The sequence below is a fragment of the Haliaeetus leucocephalus genome, unplaced genomic scaffold (assembly GCF_000737465.1).
Source record: "Haliaeetus leucocephalus isolate CR32 unplaced genomic scaffold, Haliaeetus_leucocephalus-4.0 Scaffold339, whole genome shotgun sequence".
Classification (NCBI taxonomy): domain Eukaryota; kingdom Metazoa; phylum Chordata; class Aves; order Accipitriformes; family Accipitridae; genus Haliaeetus; species Haliaeetus leucocephalus.
Genome location: NW_010972775.1, coordinates 7,675,918 through 7,696,759, shown reverse-complemented (window position 1 = coordinate 7,696,759; position 20,842 = coordinate 7,675,918). Strand labels below are relative to the sequence as shown.

The following is a 20,842-nucleotide window of genomic DNA, read 5'->3' as shown; positions in this document are numbered from 1 at the left end:
TCAGTTTATATAAGCTGTTTTCAACTGAATACAGAGGAGGATCTGGGGCCAAACACTGAATTAGTTTGATCGGGTATTATTTATCACGCAGTAAAAATGTAACACATTTCTGTAAGATTTTCTTTGATGCATAAATTATCCTTCTCCGTGTTGTTCAAATTAAGTGTGGCTTGTATTTCTCATTCCATAGTATCTGCCACGAAAATTGACCTGGAGGAATATAGTTCCATGTTATTGTTACTCCCTGTTTTGATGTAAGTGGTCCTTTATATTAAATTAATTTGGCCAAAAGACTGCCTTTTAGAGTTTGCTTTAGATTTATGCATGCATACACTTTTTTTCAGCTTTATGCTTTTATTGATCAGAGACCAGTAAATTGCTCCAATTAAACTAGAATAAAACAGGATGGATGATGCATTATTTATGAATTGAAGTAACTTTATCTGCTGGGATGGTATCTTGCCCCCCGTAAAGCTCAGGTAGTTAACTGTAACAGGGAAATTGTGGCATTCCTGCCAAATGATTCTCATACAGAAGCTTTTTCACATATATCTTACTGCTCTGCTGCTATTAAAACTATTTTAAGAAGATGTAAGAATAATTTTCTAGCTTGGTAGTTTTAAGTATGCTGGAAGTACAGAGGTTTTTAAAGGTTGAAAAAATTATTATAATGGTTTCAAGTAAGTGGATTGTGGTACTGGCAATTTTCTCAGAGACTTTTCTTACTAGCACTATTTGCTACTTCAGAAAAGTGACATTTTGTTCAGCAAAGTCAATTAACACTTAGCTGAAATTGTAATAAGACTACAAATGCAGAGGGAAAATCTTTTGCTCCTTCCTTCCTTCCCAGAGGAAATATAATCAGTGAGTAGAGAAGCCAGATCCAATACACAGCCTCATCCTTCTCTCTAAAATTAATTTTCTAAGTGACATTTAATACACTATCCCTGGCTGCAGAACAATACAAGTAATACCTATCTACATCATCAGGACAATGTAAAAAATTTAATAACAAATATTTATAAAGAACTCTTGGATCTGCCAGTAAAGACCACTGCATATGTAAAATACTCTGATGTGTTTGGATAAGCTTTTATTTACACAGAAAATTTACTTTCTCTAACTATGTTCAGAGAAACCTCAGTAGCATAACTTCAGTGAAATATTTTTCCCTTCTGAATCAGAGTTTTTACCTAACTTTTCTTACTGGAGTAGACTTACGTTTCTACCACTTCCTCATTAAAATTCAACCATATTTCCAGTTAGATTCTGTATAGATGTTTTAGAACAATCAGTCATTTGAGTCTTCTGGAAAGTTGAGATACAGAAGCTGACTAGAAATCTCATATTAAATTTTGAACTTAATAGACTTGACATGAGAGACAAGACAGACATGAGTTGTTCACTAAAAACAGCCGGGGTGGTAAATGATCTTTCCATTAACATATATTTGTAGTATTTAAGATGGCTTGTCATCTATAATTAGACATGCGTACATGTAATTTTCTTAACGCACATGCATATGTGCTGCAATTACTCCACTAATGAAACAGGCTTTCCTGGCCCTAGAAAGGTTGTTTGGTAACAGTTTTTCATTTTAAATTAGTATTATCACATAGAAAGATTATTTTTAATTTCTGTACTAGCCTGCTCTGTTCCTTCTGTTCCACCAGGGATTTTCAGTGAAGTCACTCCAAATTCAGACTAGTTGTGAAGCAGAGAAGCAAACTGGCACCTACCTCATAATAACCATAATGTTATCATCACTCGTTTTCCACAGGACAAATTTTTATACCAAAAACTATGGTTCACTGAAATGCAAAGGTTCATTTGAAACTACTTAGGTTCAGCAGACTTCTGTGGAACTGCGGACAGACAGACAGAACTATACCTCAATTTTTTGAGAATCACCAGTTTAGGGGCAGAAACGGTAAAGTCCTTGGCAGCTATTAAGTGAAACTGACGGTGTGGTAGTAGACAGGAAGACAGCTAGAACATTCATTTCACTCAAGAGCTACAGTATCTTGGGCGCTTCTAGTCTGCCACCAATCAGGCATCAGTCTTCCAAAAAAGGAAGACTGAACTCAGGGAACAATTCAGATACATGAGAGACAGGAATATGGGCATTTTGTTTCATATGGCACCATGCTGTAGCCAGGGGCCTGGGAAGAGGGAGGCCCTTAGAAGAAAACAGGTCAGTGTAGCAAACTGTTAACACCTGGTTGACCTTCCTATACATAAAATCAACAGTTTCTACAGAGTTACATACACTTTGCTGATACTAAGAGGGACATACCTACGCACTTTTTCACTGTAACATGTCACCCAGGAAAGCTCTGCCTGGACGACCCCCAGGCATAGATTCAAAGAAAGAAAACAGTGAATGTAACTTTGAAACAATTACTTCTCACAAGGTTTCACAGCAGCTCATCAGTGATAAATTAATATGAAATCTATTTTCACACTGGATCATTCAGTAGGGTACAGGAACACTGGAGCACCTCCACATGTGAGACCCGCATACTAAGCCCACTTCTTTATAATACTCCCGGAAACAACATTAAATTAGTAAGTGGCTGGTGCAAGGGCATGTAAACATAAACATCAGTCACCATCCACCATTTCCTTGCAGTTTCCAGCCCAAAGGATGGAGTGCACTAAGCTACAAGGCATCTGACCTGATCCCCCCCGACATCCTGGCCCCTTGGGGCTGTGGCATGGCAGGGCGCACACACACCCCAAGGAAAAGACCAGAGAGGGCGCCCTGGACAAAGAAAACATTCAGTCTTGAAATCTCTCTTTTGTTAAATTCAACAGCAGTTAATTCATAGTGCTGCCTCTCACTATGTTCCACAGAGAAATGACAGAAAGCTAAAGAAAAGCTGTTATTAATAAAATAATGACAGTCTCCCTTCAAATTATTTTTTCTTTTTCTCCTCTTTCTTTTCCCTAGTTCTTGGGAAAGTCTCATAGGTCAGTGGTCACCAAACACTTTTGATCACACACGCCATCATTAAAAAAAAAGTCCGAGCACACACTCCCAATGTATGTATATAATTTATCTATTTATAAATTACATACATCTACTATGGAACATCTAATATTTTCTTCCCGTATCGCAGTGGATTTCACTGCACAGCCCCCGAGATGCACGCACCCCACTCTGGAGACCACTGCCACAGGTAAAGTGCAGTTCCAGGTGCACTACAGTGAACCTCTTAAGTTTTACACATAAGAAGGAAAGTCAGAAGGGGTACAGTGTACCAGCTCAAATATCCTGCAGTTCTTGCTCTCTGCACACTTTCTTTTATCATACACCAACCATAAACCCACAGATGAGAACAAAGTATACCTCTGGACCCAAAACTCACTTTGATTGTGACTTCAGTAATGCATGTCGTTAAAAAAGTTCAGTAATAATTCTACAGTGAATTTCCTCAGCCTTATAATTAGATTAATAGTGAAGACAAAATTAATTTTCCAGTATCTCTCTCCTCCTTTTGTCTCTGACTGAATGCAAGCAAAATGCCAAAAGGAAAAAAAAGTATTTTTTTTTTTGGGGGGGGGGGGGGTGGGGGGGAATAGTACTAAAAACAGAGTATGGTAAATGCAGTCAGAATGTTGGATTTAACAGTATCTGTGGCTGCTATAGTTGTTAATCCATCTCTCTCATGTAGTCATTCAAGCTATTGCAGTTTTGGTGTTGGGCATGAAACTGGCTATGTGAGAGAGATTTCTTGTGGTTAAGCTACCATCAGGATTTCACTGGAAAACAAAAGGGAGGGTCAGAAAGTATTTAGCTATCCTAGAAAACTCCAAAATGTTCAGTGGTCATGGACACAGATTTTTATTGATATAATAAAAAATAAACTTTTCTGCTTCTTGAAGTTAAAACACCAAAGGAAGATGGTAAAATATTTTTTAACAGATCTTTTTCTTACCTAATAATGACACACTGATTTTCTCTGTCAATAATCATGTTTCTGTACATGCAGTCTGCAAGAGCATATATATGTGGTGGGTTTTCATATTGTGCCTAGGAGGGGAAATAGAGAATAATTTTTCAACACAGCTTTAAACAACACAGAAAGAGCAATATATAAATTTTTATTTAAATTGGAAGAATTATTTTCCTGGAAAAACAGTCCTGAATCCTACTTTATACTGAATTTTCCCCAGGAATTTTTTTTTGTTTGTTTAACAAAAACAAACCAAAGTCTCTGGATTTTGTTACTGATCTTTCTCTCATCCATAATTTTCTCCTAAACTATCGTAAACACCCTGTTCTAAAAATGGTCTGTGCTTGAAATATATTACTTGTCCAAGAGAAACTCACATAATTTAAGCCCATTCCACCAGTGGTCATATGCTAACAATAAACTACCTAAACCGCTACACAGAGCCTGGTGCTGTATGTTTCATTTTTAACCACTGAGTCCATTCAAACCAAATGGTTTCCCAAATCTATGGACATGCCCAATGCAAGCAGAGCAGGAAAGTGAATTTTAAGTCCCTAATGTCCTTGTGCTGACTCACTCTTCAAATTATATTTTCAAAAGTGGCATCCAATTTTGGCATCTCCATTTTTTTTTTTATATTGTGCACCACACTTTAAGCATACAATAGCTTAAAAACTGCCTTTGCAGGAGGAGGGACATGTCAAGGAGAGAAACCCGATGTAGATTAGAGTTAATCAGTACAAGTATTTTCTTGAAATACTAATCCTATGTTCCAGGGAATTCAATCTGAAGACTCAATATATGGTAATGGATATCAGCCAAGTTCTTCCAGGCTACCAAAACCCAGAAACAAATGCTTCCAAGAGTTTAACTGTGTGGAATAATGTTTACATGCCCCTGAATACAGCAGTACATTTTAGACTGCTTTACTTACTGCTCCTTGGTACATTTCAATTTCCTTTTCCCCAAAATACGGCATTTGCTTGAAAGGATTCACAGAGATTAATACAGAACCAATATATGTCTGTGTTCAAAAGAAGTTAAGGTAACTACTGTTTCATAAAGTATTATCTTACCACTAGCGACCGCCAAATAACTTTCCCATCTATTACATAATACAGCACAGCTTCAAATAATAGTAAAAAACCCACAGTTTTTTATTAACAATTGTTAATAAAAATGAAATTAGCAGGCTTACAAGAATACAAACATATCCTTCAATGGGATACTTTCATATTATCAAAATATTTATTTTAGGACAAGCCAAGTATAGAAACATGTATTAGGGGCCCAAACATGACACACCTTGAATAAAAATACAGAAAGGAAATGGCATATTTAAACTGTTTTACTCTTTGTAACTGAGGAGGTTGTACTGTCAGTATTACAAAAGATTGTTTTGACCTTTGCAGAATATAGTATAGTGACACATTCTGATCTCACAGAGATAGTGCTGAGCATGCACAGTCAGATGGAAACAGCCACTACTGAGCTAAATTGGACAATTACTCAGCTGCGTGTACTAGTGGGGGAGCTAAGGGATTACGTAATTCAGTATGTGGTGTTATCAGTGTAACTATTAACAGTCCCTAGGAGTCTTATACTGCAGGCTGCCCTTTAAGAAGACACTCAGTTTCAAGCTATTATTAGTCCCAGAAAGCTTTTTTGCAACAATTTGAATGTTAGTATTTCACCATTCTGCATTCAGCTGCACATGTACTTACATTTACAAAATACTTTAGAAATCTTTGGAATTAGAAGTGCAGCATACATATATGAAGCAACTGATCCTACTTTACAGGCAGGACTGGTTCATTGAGCTGGGAGTTAGGAGTGCACCCAAGTCAATGAGTCCAAATGTTGTACTGCAGGCTTCATTTAACAATCTGGAATTGTTCATAGGCAAATTTACTATCTAAGCTTTCTGTACAAAAGTAGGAAAATTAACAGATTTGTCCTGCTGGATTATCTTATGTAAGAATCTGTTATTGTGGTGCCACAGCACAAAATGGTAACATGTTAGAGAAGTATAACTCCGTGACATAATTTCTGTATCGTCGATTTGCAATGCTTTCTTCACACATTTTTTAATTTAATTCAAAGAAGAGTAACAACATCTGGGTCTCAAATATAATAAATCAAGCATTCATTGTATCAGTATAAACATCCAAAGTGACAGTTTTCTGTTGGTAAACAATACCAGCATTTTCTGGGATGATTCAGTAATCTCTATGCAACGTAGCACAGAGAAATGTTCATTCATGGGTGGACATACAAACAATTGAAAGATTCAAGAGATGATCTCCATTTTAGAATGAAAAGCCTTCGCAGAACTGCAAAAGGAGTCTTTTCTCCCTACACAAAGGAATTATAATGCTTTAAAAGAAGACTGATCCCTCATGCGACTGCAAGTCCCCCTGGAAAACATACTTATTCCTGCTTCAGTACAAAGACCATCTCCATGTTAATCTCACTTATTTTTATAAGAAAAAAAGCATAAAAACATTTCTTCAGCACAGAGCACTGAAGACTTTGTGATTATACTGCATGGAAGGTGCAGCATTCCACAGGGACAAAAGTCCTCGTGTTACTAACAGGAAAAGCTTGCCCCAGTACTATAGTTTGACAAATATTGTGCAACTTTATCATGTTTCTGTAAGGCAAATTTAATAATGCTGTGGTACTTAATTGAACAGAGGATCCAAACCCATGTGCACACACATAATAAAAACCTCTGCAGTTTAGGATAGAAATGTCAGCACAACTGCAACACCAATTTTCCTCTATCAGCTCTTGCTAACTTGAGCTGCTATTTAGCTCTTAACCATCTGAATATATGGAAACAGCCAGGAGATGTTATATTTCCTTCCCTTTCTGCTAAAAAAAGTTAAACTCTTCAAGGAAACCATTCTCCAGATACAATTAGCAAGTATGAAAACCTGGCTACAGCAGAAGAAATAGTATCACTTTCTAGTACATAATCATATTGACTAGGGTTTACCAAACTCATTATTGCAGCTCATGTTACATTGTGAAAGCTAAAAATGAAATTGTGACTATTCTTATCTCAAGGAATTCCTTTCATATGAAATTGGGGGGGGGGGGGGGGGGGGGGGAAGCAAACCTTTGGTGCCAAAATCTGTTTTTCTTGTTAGGTTATATGTTCAGGTATTTAAATCTTTCATGTTTTCATTAATCATAGAAAAAAAAAATTTAAAGTGCAAACACTGTAGATTTACAATCTTCACATATTCACCTGTTTCCACCAGCCCATGATTCACAGCATTAACAATTCCAGAGTAAGTTGTAAATGGGGTTATGTCACAGAAGAAATGCTATTTTGAAAGCATTAGAATTTGGGAGGTATGGAAGAGAACATAGTTTCAAGACACATAAACGCCTTAAACCTATTAATTCTTGCTCTTAGAAGTAGCATTACTGCAGTAGCTTCATGTGGATATATAAATATAGACGACTACAGGCCTATCTTCGACAATGACAAGAACAATTCCAAATATCAAATCAGCTCAGTTTACAACGCATTTTGTGTAATCTCAGGTGAACTGTCACGTAAAATGTTCAGCATCTTCAAGTAATCTGCTTAAATAGAATACATACACGTAATTAATTTCATATTGGCTCAGCAAGTCCACAGGGCCCTGCTAAAAACAGCACTATAAAGGATACAAAAATATAATCATCCATGTATCGTTTCTTTAGGTTCTCCACTATGGAATCCTCTGTGATTTTGGAAAGAAGGACCATATCATCCACTCCACTGTGCTTGACATTGTGGCTCTGCCAGTGATACCTGTAATGTCCTTTGCTGCCCTGCAGGAAAGCACAATAAGCATCAAAAAGGTTACTACATTTCTCATTAGCATTAAATAACCGAAACCCACCTATTCAAATTCCAACCTCCAAAATATTTTTCTTTCTTTGAATTCTATTCCTTGATCTATGCATTATATAAAAGCATACATAAATGATGTCAACCGACTTGCCTCTGAACTATTAAAGAATTGCACTGCCCTCAAAAATTAGAAGGTAATTTCATGGGGGTTTGTGCATGTCTACACACAGAAGGGATTTCAGATGGCAGACATTTCTAAATCTAGCGGAAAAAAAACAATTATCCCAACTGAGATGCGGTTATTGGAAGCTAAGGATGCAAAAATTACACTCCTACAGTGCAACTATTAGTAGTGAGAATAATTACTACCTGAACTATTGAACTGGGTACAGTGGATTCTCCATCCTTTACAGTCTTTTAAGTCAAACCTGCACATATGCTGTTACTCAAAAGGAAGCTGTGAGCCTGATGCAGTAAATATTCAGTGAAGTTCTGCAGATTATGTTATGCAGCTTGTCGGCTGCATATCTTAACAGTCCCTTTTGATCTGTTAGTCACCATGCTTAACTGACATCTAAATAGATATTCTCTCCCCACACTTAGAGACTACTATTTCAGGATGCTACTGAAAACTTGTGACATTTCAAGCTGTACCACTTGAAATCAAAATCTGTTTTTTTCCAGCTGATTTGAACAGTAGTTAGGTTCTATGGATACACCCACAAACAAATTTACACCCAGTCTAGATCAATGCTATTAATTCATCTATAAATCTGCTCTCCAAACCCAAACCTATTTTCTGTAGCCTGGCAGGTAATGCTAACGGAGTTCTGCCCTCTTGCCTTTTTACACTTTAATTTTTGTTTATGCAGTACTGAAATTAGCGATGCTGGAATTAACATATTTTACACTGAGAAGTTACAGAGTATGCTGTCAAGGAAGATGTGGCCAACAAAATGGCAACTCTGTGTATTCCCCTCATTTTTTAATACCGTAATTTCAAACAATGTGATTTAGCTACACTGCTCTCATGTATGTTATGGGATCAAGTCATATTCATCAGAATACAAGCAACTTATTATTAAAAAGTATTTTGCAGAATAAATTAATGCATAATTTTACAGATTAATTAAGAAAATTTAGGTACTCTTTGGCTGCACTCAAGTGTTTTGAAATGGGACATAAGCAATTTACAGAGGTGCAACTTTTGTGTGTACACACTTCTGCACTAGCAAATGACCTATGCAACTGTACAAACACAAAAGTGTGTCCGCTGAATTGTTTCCTCATGTAAATAGTGAAGCACTTGTACCACCACCAGGCGTAGGAGTGGGAACTACAAATGGAGTCAGTGGAACACAAGGCTCTTATTTTAAGCTAGGTTGGCTGAAAGTGTTCATTAAACTAAGTCTCAGAGTATGTTTTCCCACAAACTTCACTGCATCTGTTAGGGGGAAAACCCAACAAAAACTAACAGAGACACAGTATTAATGCATAATGTCTATTACAAATGGAGTCAGGCCTATAGATTAGCTTCATCTCAACCTGACTGACATAAAAACCAAGGATCAACTAGATTTTTACCTCAAGTTAAACTAACTTGCACTAAATCCAGACCTGTTTTACTACTGCAGACAGCACAGAACTTGTAGGCTTTATGTGTGTTTTCTATTAAGTCTCCATCTATTGCTATCACTGATGCAGCTGTCACTGCTAACAATACTAAAGACTGGTTGCAAACTTGAATTAGAAGAATGCTTTTAAATATAGTACAGCAGAGGTAAATACATCTGAAAACACACAAACAGCAATTTTCTTGAACATGAACAATGTTACATGAGCTTCAATAAAATAATAATCTTAAACTAGCCTAGTTTGCAGGAACTTTGTTAATTTTATATTTGTAAAATGGAAGCAGTGATCTGGAAGCACTGAGAAAATGAAGGAACCAATTAATTTTTGGAAATTGTTATAAAACATGTGACTAAAAAAATCAGTTGAAGGTTGGGCTATTGGAGAAAACAGAAGTCCAACAGAGAAGCGTAATTTTCTTCAGGGTACTCATCAGCTATTTGTGATATTACACTTGGAAAAAGGAACTGGCAGGATGGACAAAAAGGTATGGTATCAAAATAAATACAGATAATTACATTCTTCACAAAGCTATACAGAATGCGGTTTAGTATCAGATAACAGAGTAAGCTACAGAAAATGTGTAAGAAATGAGAATGGGAAAACAATCAAGCTTCCCATTGGAAGCTATGGCATCAAACCCAGTAAATTCAATGAGAAGAGGACAAAGCTCACAAAGCCATGGGATATATGGAAAATGTGCACAGTTAGCGAAACAGCAGGCTTTATAAAAGTCAGTTACTGTTGACTGTGATTAAGCCACACACACTACTAGGCCAAAGGGTTCTTTCCCAAAAGCAACGCAAACCGGCACAAGGAAGAGAAGCAGTGCCAGGAAGGCTCAGCTTGCCCTGACAGCAGCTCTCCCCAGCGCTTACACACTGCTTTAACATTGCAGCTGTAATCAGATCTGAGTACTACAGTATCACATACAATCAAATGGAAAAGGATGCAGACAGACTGAATAAAAAGGCAGCAGCCTAAATATCCAAGAAAGCAATAGCATGGAAGACAGCTGAAAGTGGTAGCACTAAGTTGTTCACAGTAATAGGGTATCACATTATAGATGGCAATTTCTATCAGTAGTTTGGAACTACTTTTTTTTCCCTTAAAGCATGGCCTTACATGCAAATATACAGAGAAGCAGCAAATCATCACCAGATTATTGTCAGACTTCTCCCTAGGATCTAGAAATAAGCCCAAGCTTTAGTAGCGCCTAACTGCATCCGTGGTTAAGTTTTGCTCTCACTCTCCCTTCTCCAGGAACCTAACACCAGATGGATAGGCATGTGCAGTGGCTAACACCTCTTTGGTCTGGGCAACAAAACAGGGAGCGCTGTTTCTACAGGACACCACCTACCCCCAAGTTCTTGCCCTTCCAAGCCTGAGTGATGACTACAGAGTCTAACCTGAATTTATCAACTTCAGTCACTCCCAACTGGTACCATAACCATGTCCAGCTAACAGTTAACTGGTTTTTATACAGTTTTGAAATAAAATAAAAAATCTTCCTGCCACAAATCATCTGAAAAAATTACATCCACATCATAGCAATTGCAAAAGCAACTCTTCATATTTCTCCAGGCTGCTTATTTCCTAAAGGACAAAGATATATACTTAAAAATTACAATGCTTTTCAGTTGCTCACATCGCAAACACTAATGATTTGTTCTTACTGCATATTTCTTGAGAATTTAACCTTTATTTTAGCTAGAGCTTTCTACCATCCACATAAAAATGCAGTACGCTAATCTGGAGACAATTTACACCTGACCTAGTTACCTGGTGTCCACCTTAACTTGAACCTGCTTTGCAGGGAGGACTCGGACTAATTCACTCAGCTGCTAATTCTCCTCTGTTGCGCTTCACACAACGCACTTTCCCCTCCATCCCTCTCCACCTGCTCCAGGGACAGGTCAGGTCTCCTGCGACTGGCCAGGAACTTCAGAGCCAGCAGAACAAGGGCCGGTAGAGATGCCCCACACCCCCATGTCAGCGCTACCAACAGCGAGGACTCAGTAACTCGAGGAACAGAGCTCCCTTGTGGCGTGGTCAGATCTGGGCGAACAGAATAGAGAGGCTCAGAGCTTGCGGTCCATCCCTGGGGCTAGCCATGCAGTTGCAATGTCAGCAAATAGCAGCTTGGCTTCTCTTAGGTTTTCTCAGTGAAAGATGTGATCTAACTGTACAATAAATAAGCAAATGAAAGTCTTTGTGTCAGCACTAACAATGCCTAAGCAGCTGAAAAAAGACGAGCTTGGCAGATTAGGAAAAATAAAAAACAAAAACAAAACCAAAACATCAACAGCCTGCTAAAAGCCACAGAAGTGGAAACACAAGTGTTGAACAACCTGGCTGCCAGGCCTCCCTCAGGCTGTCTCTGAGCTTCAAACCCAGTACCTGACGTTACACAGGGAATGGAGGCTGGGCTGGCAAAGCTGGAATTAAAGGCGTGTACTGCATTGCTGTCAGCTGTTATTATTCATTTGGTTGCTGTTTTAGGCTCAAAATCAGATCTACTTTGCACTGACAAGAATAATATTTATGAGTCACAAGATGACCCTGTGAGCTAGGAGCCTACTGTTTCTGAGCCATACTGCTTCAGGAGCACATACACAGTTACCACCTGGCTAGAGACTAGGCAGCACCGTCCCCTCCACCTCAACAACTTCATTTCATCTTCAGCATCAAAACAATCAAGACTCTGAAGAACCTAAAATTTAATTCTACTCTCACTTTGTACATCTCCCTTAACACCCACTTGTTAACAGACTAATACAATTGCTACATTAATACCGAGAGAGGGGATGTAAAATACATTCTATGTACTGTCTATACTTTCTGTACTACATTTGGTATGATATGGTTAAAGCATATTATTGTTTTGTTTGGAATGAATAATAAATATTGATGAGACATTTCTTTACAGAACTTTTTTTTTTCTGCCCTCCACCTTGTGTTACAATAGCAACTGCTGGTTTCTTATTTTTGCCTTTATTATTGTTTGGATATTTTTACATTATCCTAAGCAACATGTATTTGATGTGGCTATAAAAAGATTGAGTCATGCTGTGTCACAACAGGGTTTTCTTTTAACTGAAAAAAAAAAGCAAATATTTTTTGTATTTCAAGCTGTTTAAAAATAGCACATCTAAAAATAAAGCACTAAAAACAAGGGATCAGAACAGACTGTATATTCTGCCCCTGAGAAAGAGCCTTGCTCCTCTCTCTCCATCAGAACTCTGTCTAAACTACAACCACCTACATGCCATAAATAATCATTCTTAGTTCCCACAAAGGGAAAAATTGCCACCCTGAATCTCTGACAGCTTTTTTCAGGAGCAAACATCAATCCTCCATCACAGGGCAGAAGGGATTCTCAGCCTCCACAAGGGAGTGTCGAATGATGACAAACACAAGTTTTCCTTCCCCTTTCCAGCTATGACAGAGTACTATTGCATAAAATCCTTGTAGTTTTGGAGGCATGTATCCATCTACTCAGATTAGTATTATGAATGCAATACTAAATGATACACAGCCATCATCTCAACCAAAGATGTCACAAAAATGAAAAAGCTGCACACCATTTACTCTACACCTGACATCAATGCTTCTACCAATGGAGGCATATCACTAGTCTCATATATGCATAATTTGTACCAGTTTTTCCATCTAACAAGAAACGAAGAAAAAAAAAACCCACAACTTTTTGCAATGATGTCATCCATCAAAATAGCAAACTTTTATAACCCACTTACAGGAATCTTTCACATATTTCTATAAAGTGGAAGAGTCTGCTGTTCTCAGTAGAGAACACTGCAGAAATACTTCATGTGAATTTTGGTCCTCAGCTGGGATAATCAAAACTGAGAAGCCATAGTAGACTAAAGTGCTCCAAAATAGCTCTTGTATATCTAATGTTGGAAAAAACAGAGCTATTGGCTGTAATGATGTGAGCATATTTCAGAAAGGAAATTAAAGGAAGACAGCAGAAGCAGCTAGATGGACAAAGATAAAAGGCAAATTATTTAAATTTAACATGAGGGAAATATTAAGGGAGACAAAAAGCAGTACTTTAAGATTTGAGGAAATAGCAAAGCAAAAATATTTACTGTCTAGCAGCAGGACAGACACTTTATACAGAGAACAAGAAATACCAAAAATGTATGAAGGAATGGAAACTACTACCAGGTTAATATCCAAAAAACCACAGCTAGGGAAATAAAACACCGAGAAAAAGATTTCTGGGAGGAAAAGTCAGTTCTCACTGTTTGCTCTTCAGACAGGGGTTGGTTCAGCACAGCGTGACTAGAAGGACTGACTCTAGAGCTGGTTACAGGCCGTGGGAGATCCCAGTTGCCCAAACACTTGCTCCCATCAGCTCCTGCGTGGGTCCTGCCCACCCCAGCAGGGCCTGGCCCCGGAGCAGCTCACCACCATCACCTCCTGCTCTGGGCTCTGGAGCCAGGCAGCAGCCGTGGCTCTGCCTCCCTGCAGCCAACGCCAGCACAGCTGGGGCGGAGAGGACAAGACAGAAACTAGAGTCTGCTTACCTGAATAGCAAATGCATGCTTGTAACACAATACAAATTATGGGAATGTGAGATGTCTACGGGGTTTACAAATTATGCTCATTTTCAGGAGTCAGGAAAGTCATCAGCGTTCTTGTAAGATAAATAACAGAACATTACCAAAATAAAAGTTACTTCAGTGTTTGACCATGAGGATCATCTACGGCATCAGTATTAATTTTCACTAATGTTTTTTTAAGGTTCTTTTTGAAAAGGCACAGCTACTCGACAGAACAAAGGAAGGATGGGAATGAGCTTAAGAGCAGATCATGCTAACGTGCCTAAGTTTTTGACACAACTTACGGAGACAGTGGGCAGATACCAGAAAGTAGTTAATGAACTGTAAATTCATGTTTCTTACCCCACAGCTTTTTGGGTGGCTGTGGCCTAATGTTCCAAGAAATAATCTCAAGAAAATGCAATACTGTTAACTACTTAATATGGTTGACTTCATCTTAGACATTAACTGCCTTACTTGACTTATTGAGCAGTCTCCAGAGCTGTTCTAAGTTTGACTTGTTCCTCATGGCCTAAGTAGCAAAATTCTCTGTTACTGTGGTGGATTAAGGATATGCCTTGCAATAGCAACATTTAGTCGATGAGCATACACACACCCCATTCCAATCATTTCACTGAGTAGCATCCATGCACACTAACTCTTGATCTGTAAATTGTATATGCAGTTTGCATCTGTATATACTTATTGTGCAAGTTAAGGAAATGCAAGAGAACAATTGCAACAAACAAGTTTCACCTTGGCTGTATCAGTCATTAATGTATAACAAAGCTTTTAGATCTGCCAGTCTTCTCCATTAAAACCAGGTTTCAAAGGGGTTTTGTGCAATCATACGTCTTACACGTAATACTACAAAATACTGTACGTTCTAACCCAAACTTGCTATCACAGTCCCATAGAGTATTAAAATTCATTCTGGCACCTGTACAATATAGGTGCATATATGTGTATGTGAACTTTTTGTTCCCTCCTTCACTGTCATTACAAAAAAGGATGGGTGCTGGTTCCTCCTTGAGATATCTCCCTGGAAAAGCCACACTCTTGAGATTATTTGCATGCCACCTCCCCCCAAATGCTACATAGCAACTGAGATCTCAGAGGCCAAAGATCACAAGATTTTCCGCACCTGCAATGCCCCCAAAGTCTCCTCCACCTCTTCGGGAACAAGAACATTATATTTTTGTCTTTTCATTTTGGTTTGGTTTTGTTTGGTTGGTTTTTTCCAACAACAGAAAACAATTTGCCTATGATTAATATATTCTGAGTCTTTCTCTGTGTGTCACATTAACAAAAAATATTATTATGGTCTTTAATTGAAATATGTAGTTTGAAAACTCAAACAGTAAATTCAGACAAAATGCCACTCCCTCTCCTATAGCCTCAGACTGAAAATATTTTTCCCTGATCATCCTGGAACTAAACAAGAAACTGAAGTCAACGGGGAGCTTACCATCTGGTTTCCAGAAAGAGGAATCTCAGAACAGCATGACTCAGAAGCTCTGCGCATCGACCAGTGTCTCACATACGCACTGCTAGAAGACAGCATTTTGATGCTGTGTGGTGCACGCAACATTGGTGCCAGCTGAAGTTTCTGGAGAAAGTGAAACCAGTGGCATACTATAACAATGCCATCCCAGCCACGTCCTTTTCTAGCTGATCTCAGTGCTGACTTCCCTGCCCTGTCTCCCAGCTTTTGGAATTTCAGGCTTTAGCACCGAACCATGTTCATAGGCCACAATCACCCCAGTGAATTCCTTTCTGCTCAGTCACTGCCCTCTTTGTATGGCTGCACATGAACAGCAGCTGGAAGTCGCTCTTCCTTTCCCCTCTTCTACTGACCTTTTTGTTTCATGGTAAAATGAAGGTATTTTTTTCCCCTCATCAGACTGATACTACTAAGACATTAACCTGAGAATTCAAGGCCAAAGTCTGTCCCCAGCAGTACCCCTCAGTTGATGACACCGTGACAGAGGGTTTTATTGGAAAACAACCTCTTTGCAGTCTGACTGCTCTTGGAGCCTCCAATTACCCTTTCACAGTGACAATTCAAGGTTGGCTGTTCCCGTCAGCAGAATAAGGGCACATTGATTCTGCAGCTCACCAAGTTAGCTGGTGAAATCAGTTTGATGACTGCTTATCTCAGACTCCCCATGTATTGCCTTCCTGTATCATACCACTCTATTTTCCACAGAGATACAGAGGTCTTAATGAGAGGATGGCTACAGCATCTCTTGAGATCTAATCACCTGGCATACAAGTGTGCATTTAGTAGCACCACGAGTAGATAACTGCCATCACTCACTCCTTGGGGCACCTGAGGAAGATCTGCCTTTGTTGTTTTGCTAACGCATACAAAATTGCTGCGGGGGGCGGGGGAGGAGCGCTCAGTAATCTTAAACTGAATTATATTTCTTTTGTTATCTACGCAAGAGGACCAAATGCTTGCTATTACGCTTTCTGGAAGACCTGGTCTCTAACTGGATTTTAATGCTACCTGTTCCTTCTGTCATGGTTTCCCTTTCTGTAGACACGCAGTCCTCTGACAAAAGATTACTGGATTCAGGTGTACTAGCAAATATCAAGAGAAGAAAAATAATTATTTTAACCTTATTTTTAGCTGCAGGTTTTGCTTCTTTTTATCCATGCAGAATAGAAAATGAAGAGGATGGCAATATTTCTGAATTAATTACTTAGTATTTAAATTGATAAGTCAACAAGACAACACTGAAGGATGAAAGGATAAATCAATACCTTTTTCTTAAGTATTAAAGACATAGAAATCATTATAGTATTTGTTGAATTTCCAGGGAGTAAAACTGCTCCTGTTAAAACACCATTTTGTTACTACTCCATTGTAACCAAAGAGTATCAGTTACAACAAATTCACTCTGTCTGCATCTACCCAATCAGTTTCCAATGACATCACTAGCACTTTGAAATGACTGAAAATCTCATTCCCAACAACTTTTACATAATCAGTTCAATGTTTTAATTATACGCAGGAAGATACTAGACTCTAAAAGAAAATACTTATAGCTTGTATTTTTAGTTATGCCACAATAAACCATGACTTATCTTTGAAAAGCATGCTCAACAGCAATGCCACAAGTAATCAGGAAGCATGACAAAAAAAGAGAGATGCCAAACTATGACAGTTTAGAATTTTCCCTTGAATTTAGTATAAAACTTTGTTAACTGTAACGTTATTCTCTTGCCATAAAACATTTACTTTTCAGCAACTAATTTTATTGAAATAACATTGCCAAAGGAAACTTTTACATAATAAAATGATAGTAAACATCTTAAATAGTGTATCCTACTGCATGGAAACGTTATTTGGATTAAGAACAACGCGTCTACCAGTAAGACTTTTGCTTTGATTGTTCATTAAGATCATAATATATCTCTACACATTTTAACACACTAGCTCTGTTAAACTTGGGTCATAACCTATTTTCCCAGACCGCTAAGGCTTTCAGGTTGGTTTGTTTGGGTTGTTTTCCCCTATTCTGCATCAGTACACACACACACACGATAGCTCTATTTTTTCCATTAAAAATACTAAATCATTGAAAAAGCTTTATGAAATCAGAATAACCAAAACCTAGTGATTTGCCTTCAACCTGTAGCCTGCTACTTTTAGAAGAAGAAGAAGAAGAAGTAGCCGTCCGTTCCCTGGTTAATTAATAGCAAAGCAGTTCACGCAAAACCTCCTAAGCGGCCCGCGGGGACTACCAGCCCGAAGCCCCGGGGCCGCGGCCGCCGGGACCCCGCGGGAAGGCAGCGCCGCGCTGCCCGGCCGGACACCCCGCTCCGCCCGCAGCACAGGCTCTGTCGGCGTCTCAGCTCCTGCCGTTCGCTGTTCGCCTAGACTTTGCCGAAGTAACGGGCGGAGGGGGGGAGGTCTGCATGAGTAACAGTCCCAAACGTCACCAAATAACTATTTACGACAGCCTTTCGAACCCTGCAATGACCTTTACTGCTTTGCCCCAGATTGCTTTTCTCTCTCTTGTTTCTAAGACCGTGCCCAGTCTAAGTCCTAGAGAAGGATGAACTGTTACCACAGTATAGCAGCTTCAGCGTTTTACTTTTTTATCCTTATTATGCATTCTAAAATTTTACCTCAATATGCCTTTTTTATGGTTCTTAGGTATTGAGCTCTGATCTACAAACACCATTTTTTACTGCCTGCACAGTTCAGTAAAAAAAGCTCTTTAAAAACACAGTTTTAATACAGTGTACCAGCTCTCATACAGAGATGACAGAATAAATTTTTAAAAATGGTATTATTTTAGAAAGAGCAAAACTATCCTTCCCAAATATACGAAGAAGCTGAAAAAATCTCAATAAGTGGATTGGTTTTGGCTGGCTTAGAGATTTAATTCAAAAATAAAAACATCAATGCCCCAATAAGCCCATTTCATTAACTTAATAATACACTACCTATGGAGACACTCTTTACTTCCTCATCACCCCAAACCTACTTTTTTTTTTTTTTTTTTTTCCCATTTGCCTAGCACATATTCGTACGAGCTCTGGATACAAACCAATTTAATTCCAATGTGATGCACTAACACACTCCAGCAATAATAAGGAATACTATATTCTACATATGAAACTCCATTATTTTCTCCTCAATAAATTACTGAACAACTACAGTTTTGTTGGGTGTATTTGCCCTCACCAATTGTTAATGGATTGTAAGTAAGAATACACCAGATTGGGCAGATTATAGAAATTGGCACGGACCTTGTTTTATTACTGTTGTTTTTAACCAAGAATATCAAACTAGATGTTTTTATGCAACAGCTTCATCTAATTGAGTAAAAGTATGTAGCAATTCCACAAAAATCAAAAGACTGATTTATATAGCTAAATAAATCATCCCCCCAAATCACATCTGAATTTAAAATAATTTTGAAAAACTACAGTTCAGCCTCTTGGTTTCTTTTTTTTTTTTCTTTTTTTCTTTTAGGTATAAATACAGCCATGTTCTGAACTTATTTACAAACCAGAGGGAATATAAACTTTTTAAGTGGAGACTGTCATGTAGTCACATGCCTGTGGCAGTTCAGGCTAAAGAAAAACACTCTTTATTGTAATAGGCATGATAAAACAGCAAAAGCTGCAACACAGCAGATAACTGTGGCCAAAATTGGTTTTTCAACAGTATGCACCAAAAAGCACCTTCGTGCTGACACCACAAAACTTTATTAGTCTAATGCACTGCTCAGAATTGTAACATTTAACTGCTTAGATGCCAAATATAAGACATGCAGTCAACTGCTCATTTCTTAACATGGGATGCTCATTGGTTTCAAATTAACCTATTTTTGAGATATTTGCTTTGATCTTCCCAACTGTTACAACTGGGACCTGCCCTCCTGTATGCATAGTGTTGTTCCAACCGGGATGAGCAGGGCAATACAAGCTAATCACTGCTGTATTGTACCAGGGTGGTGCCCCATGATAAACAGTTCATTTGCCAAAGTCCTGCTCGCAGAATTTCAAGGTATACTGGGTTTATCTGGAATTTTCCCAATTAGGTGGCTTCAAGAGTATCTACTTTCACGTTGGATTAACAAGTTGCATACTCTGTCCTTGGACTGTGTTCAGATGTAGAGTTCAGGTGACTTGGTTTCTATACAGGCCACTGTACTGGGGGGACCTACCTGAACAAGGAGGGCCCTGGGAATCACAGTCCTGCAGCACTGGACAGCTGTGGCACTGGGAGGTGGGATATGCAGTGAAGAGCTGAAAAGCTTTTATTACTCGCGGAGAAGAGGAGTGCTCCCCCCACACCAATATCCCCATTTCACATCTGAGCTGTCAACTCCTCTCACTGGTGACAGTGGCTGGAGGACCTGGTTTGGGGGGCCAGGAGGAGCTCCACAGTGGGGGAGGTTCTAATGTCAAAATTGCTTTCTTTGTTTATTTTAATTTCACAGAGTGCTGAGTAAACAGAGCAAAAGCTCCAGACTGCAGCAGCTTCCTGTTTACCTCGGCAGTACTGACTCAGAGCAATTGGGGAAAGGCACAGGGAGTGGTGTTCACTCACCTACAGTGGAGCTGACACCTGGGTGGTAAGACACACGTGGCTCAACCCATAAATTCCTTTTTATTAGCTTTCATGTTTTGCTATTCATGCAAGAAATCATATTTGACTTCAGACATTGTGATAGACAGACTATTTGATGCATTGATTAAACCTTTAATTAAACTCTTTAAAAGAATCAAACCTTTGTATTTATTTCAGTGCATGTAGACACGAATGCTTCCTTGTTTAATTATTACATAAATACAAACAAGAATTCCTTTGAGCATTCTACCTCAGGAATTAGTTACATATCTTTCCAATGGACCAAATCTGCAAGTTCACATCAACTCCCAAAAAGCTGCTATTAATCAAAAAGCAACAGGAAGCAAAATCTTGGGAAAAGTAGTACACATCAGACCCAACAAATCTCACACACTGTGTAGGAGACTCAAACAGATACTACTTCACTTTCTCAGCCGTACATTCATCTCTGGCCTGATCTGCAAAGTGCTTACTAACTGCTTCCAGCTCAAAGGTTGAGGATGGCTACACAACTACACTGTAGCTTAAGAACGCGTGCTTTCTAGAGCTCACAGGAGTCCCATCAGAAAGCATATTCCCCTGCCAGTCTGACAGTCCAATTCCTCCCCTCATCCTACAGCAAGAAGGTTAAGACCCAATACACAAAACTTTGCAGACCACTCAGGTTTTCAGACAGGCACATAAGGACCAAACCTAAACATCCAGGGGCAAAGGTGACAACAGGGAAAGTCTA

The 20,842-nt window shown here is 38.7% G+C and overlaps 1 protein-coding gene across 1 annotated transcript in view; it reads right to left on the bottom strand.

Annotated features, from left to right (window-relative positions):
* Positions 1 to 7,724, bottom strand: part of MYO1E (myosin IE) — a 62,829-nt gene extending 55,105 nt beyond the window's left edge. Inside the window, exons 1-3 of the mRNA XM_010571754.1 lie at positions 7,647 to 7,724; positions 4,894 to 4,983; positions 3,942 to 4,036 (exon numbers count right to left, since the gene is read on the bottom strand). Of these exons, the coding sequence (XP_010570056.1) occupies positions 3,942 to 4,036; positions 4,894 to 4,983; positions 7,647 to 7,724 (263 nt within the window). The remainder of the gene's footprint in view (positions 1 to 3,941; positions 4,037 to 4,893; positions 4,984 to 7,646) is intronic.
* Between the last annotated feature and the right edge of the window lie 13,118 nt (positions 7,725 to 20,842).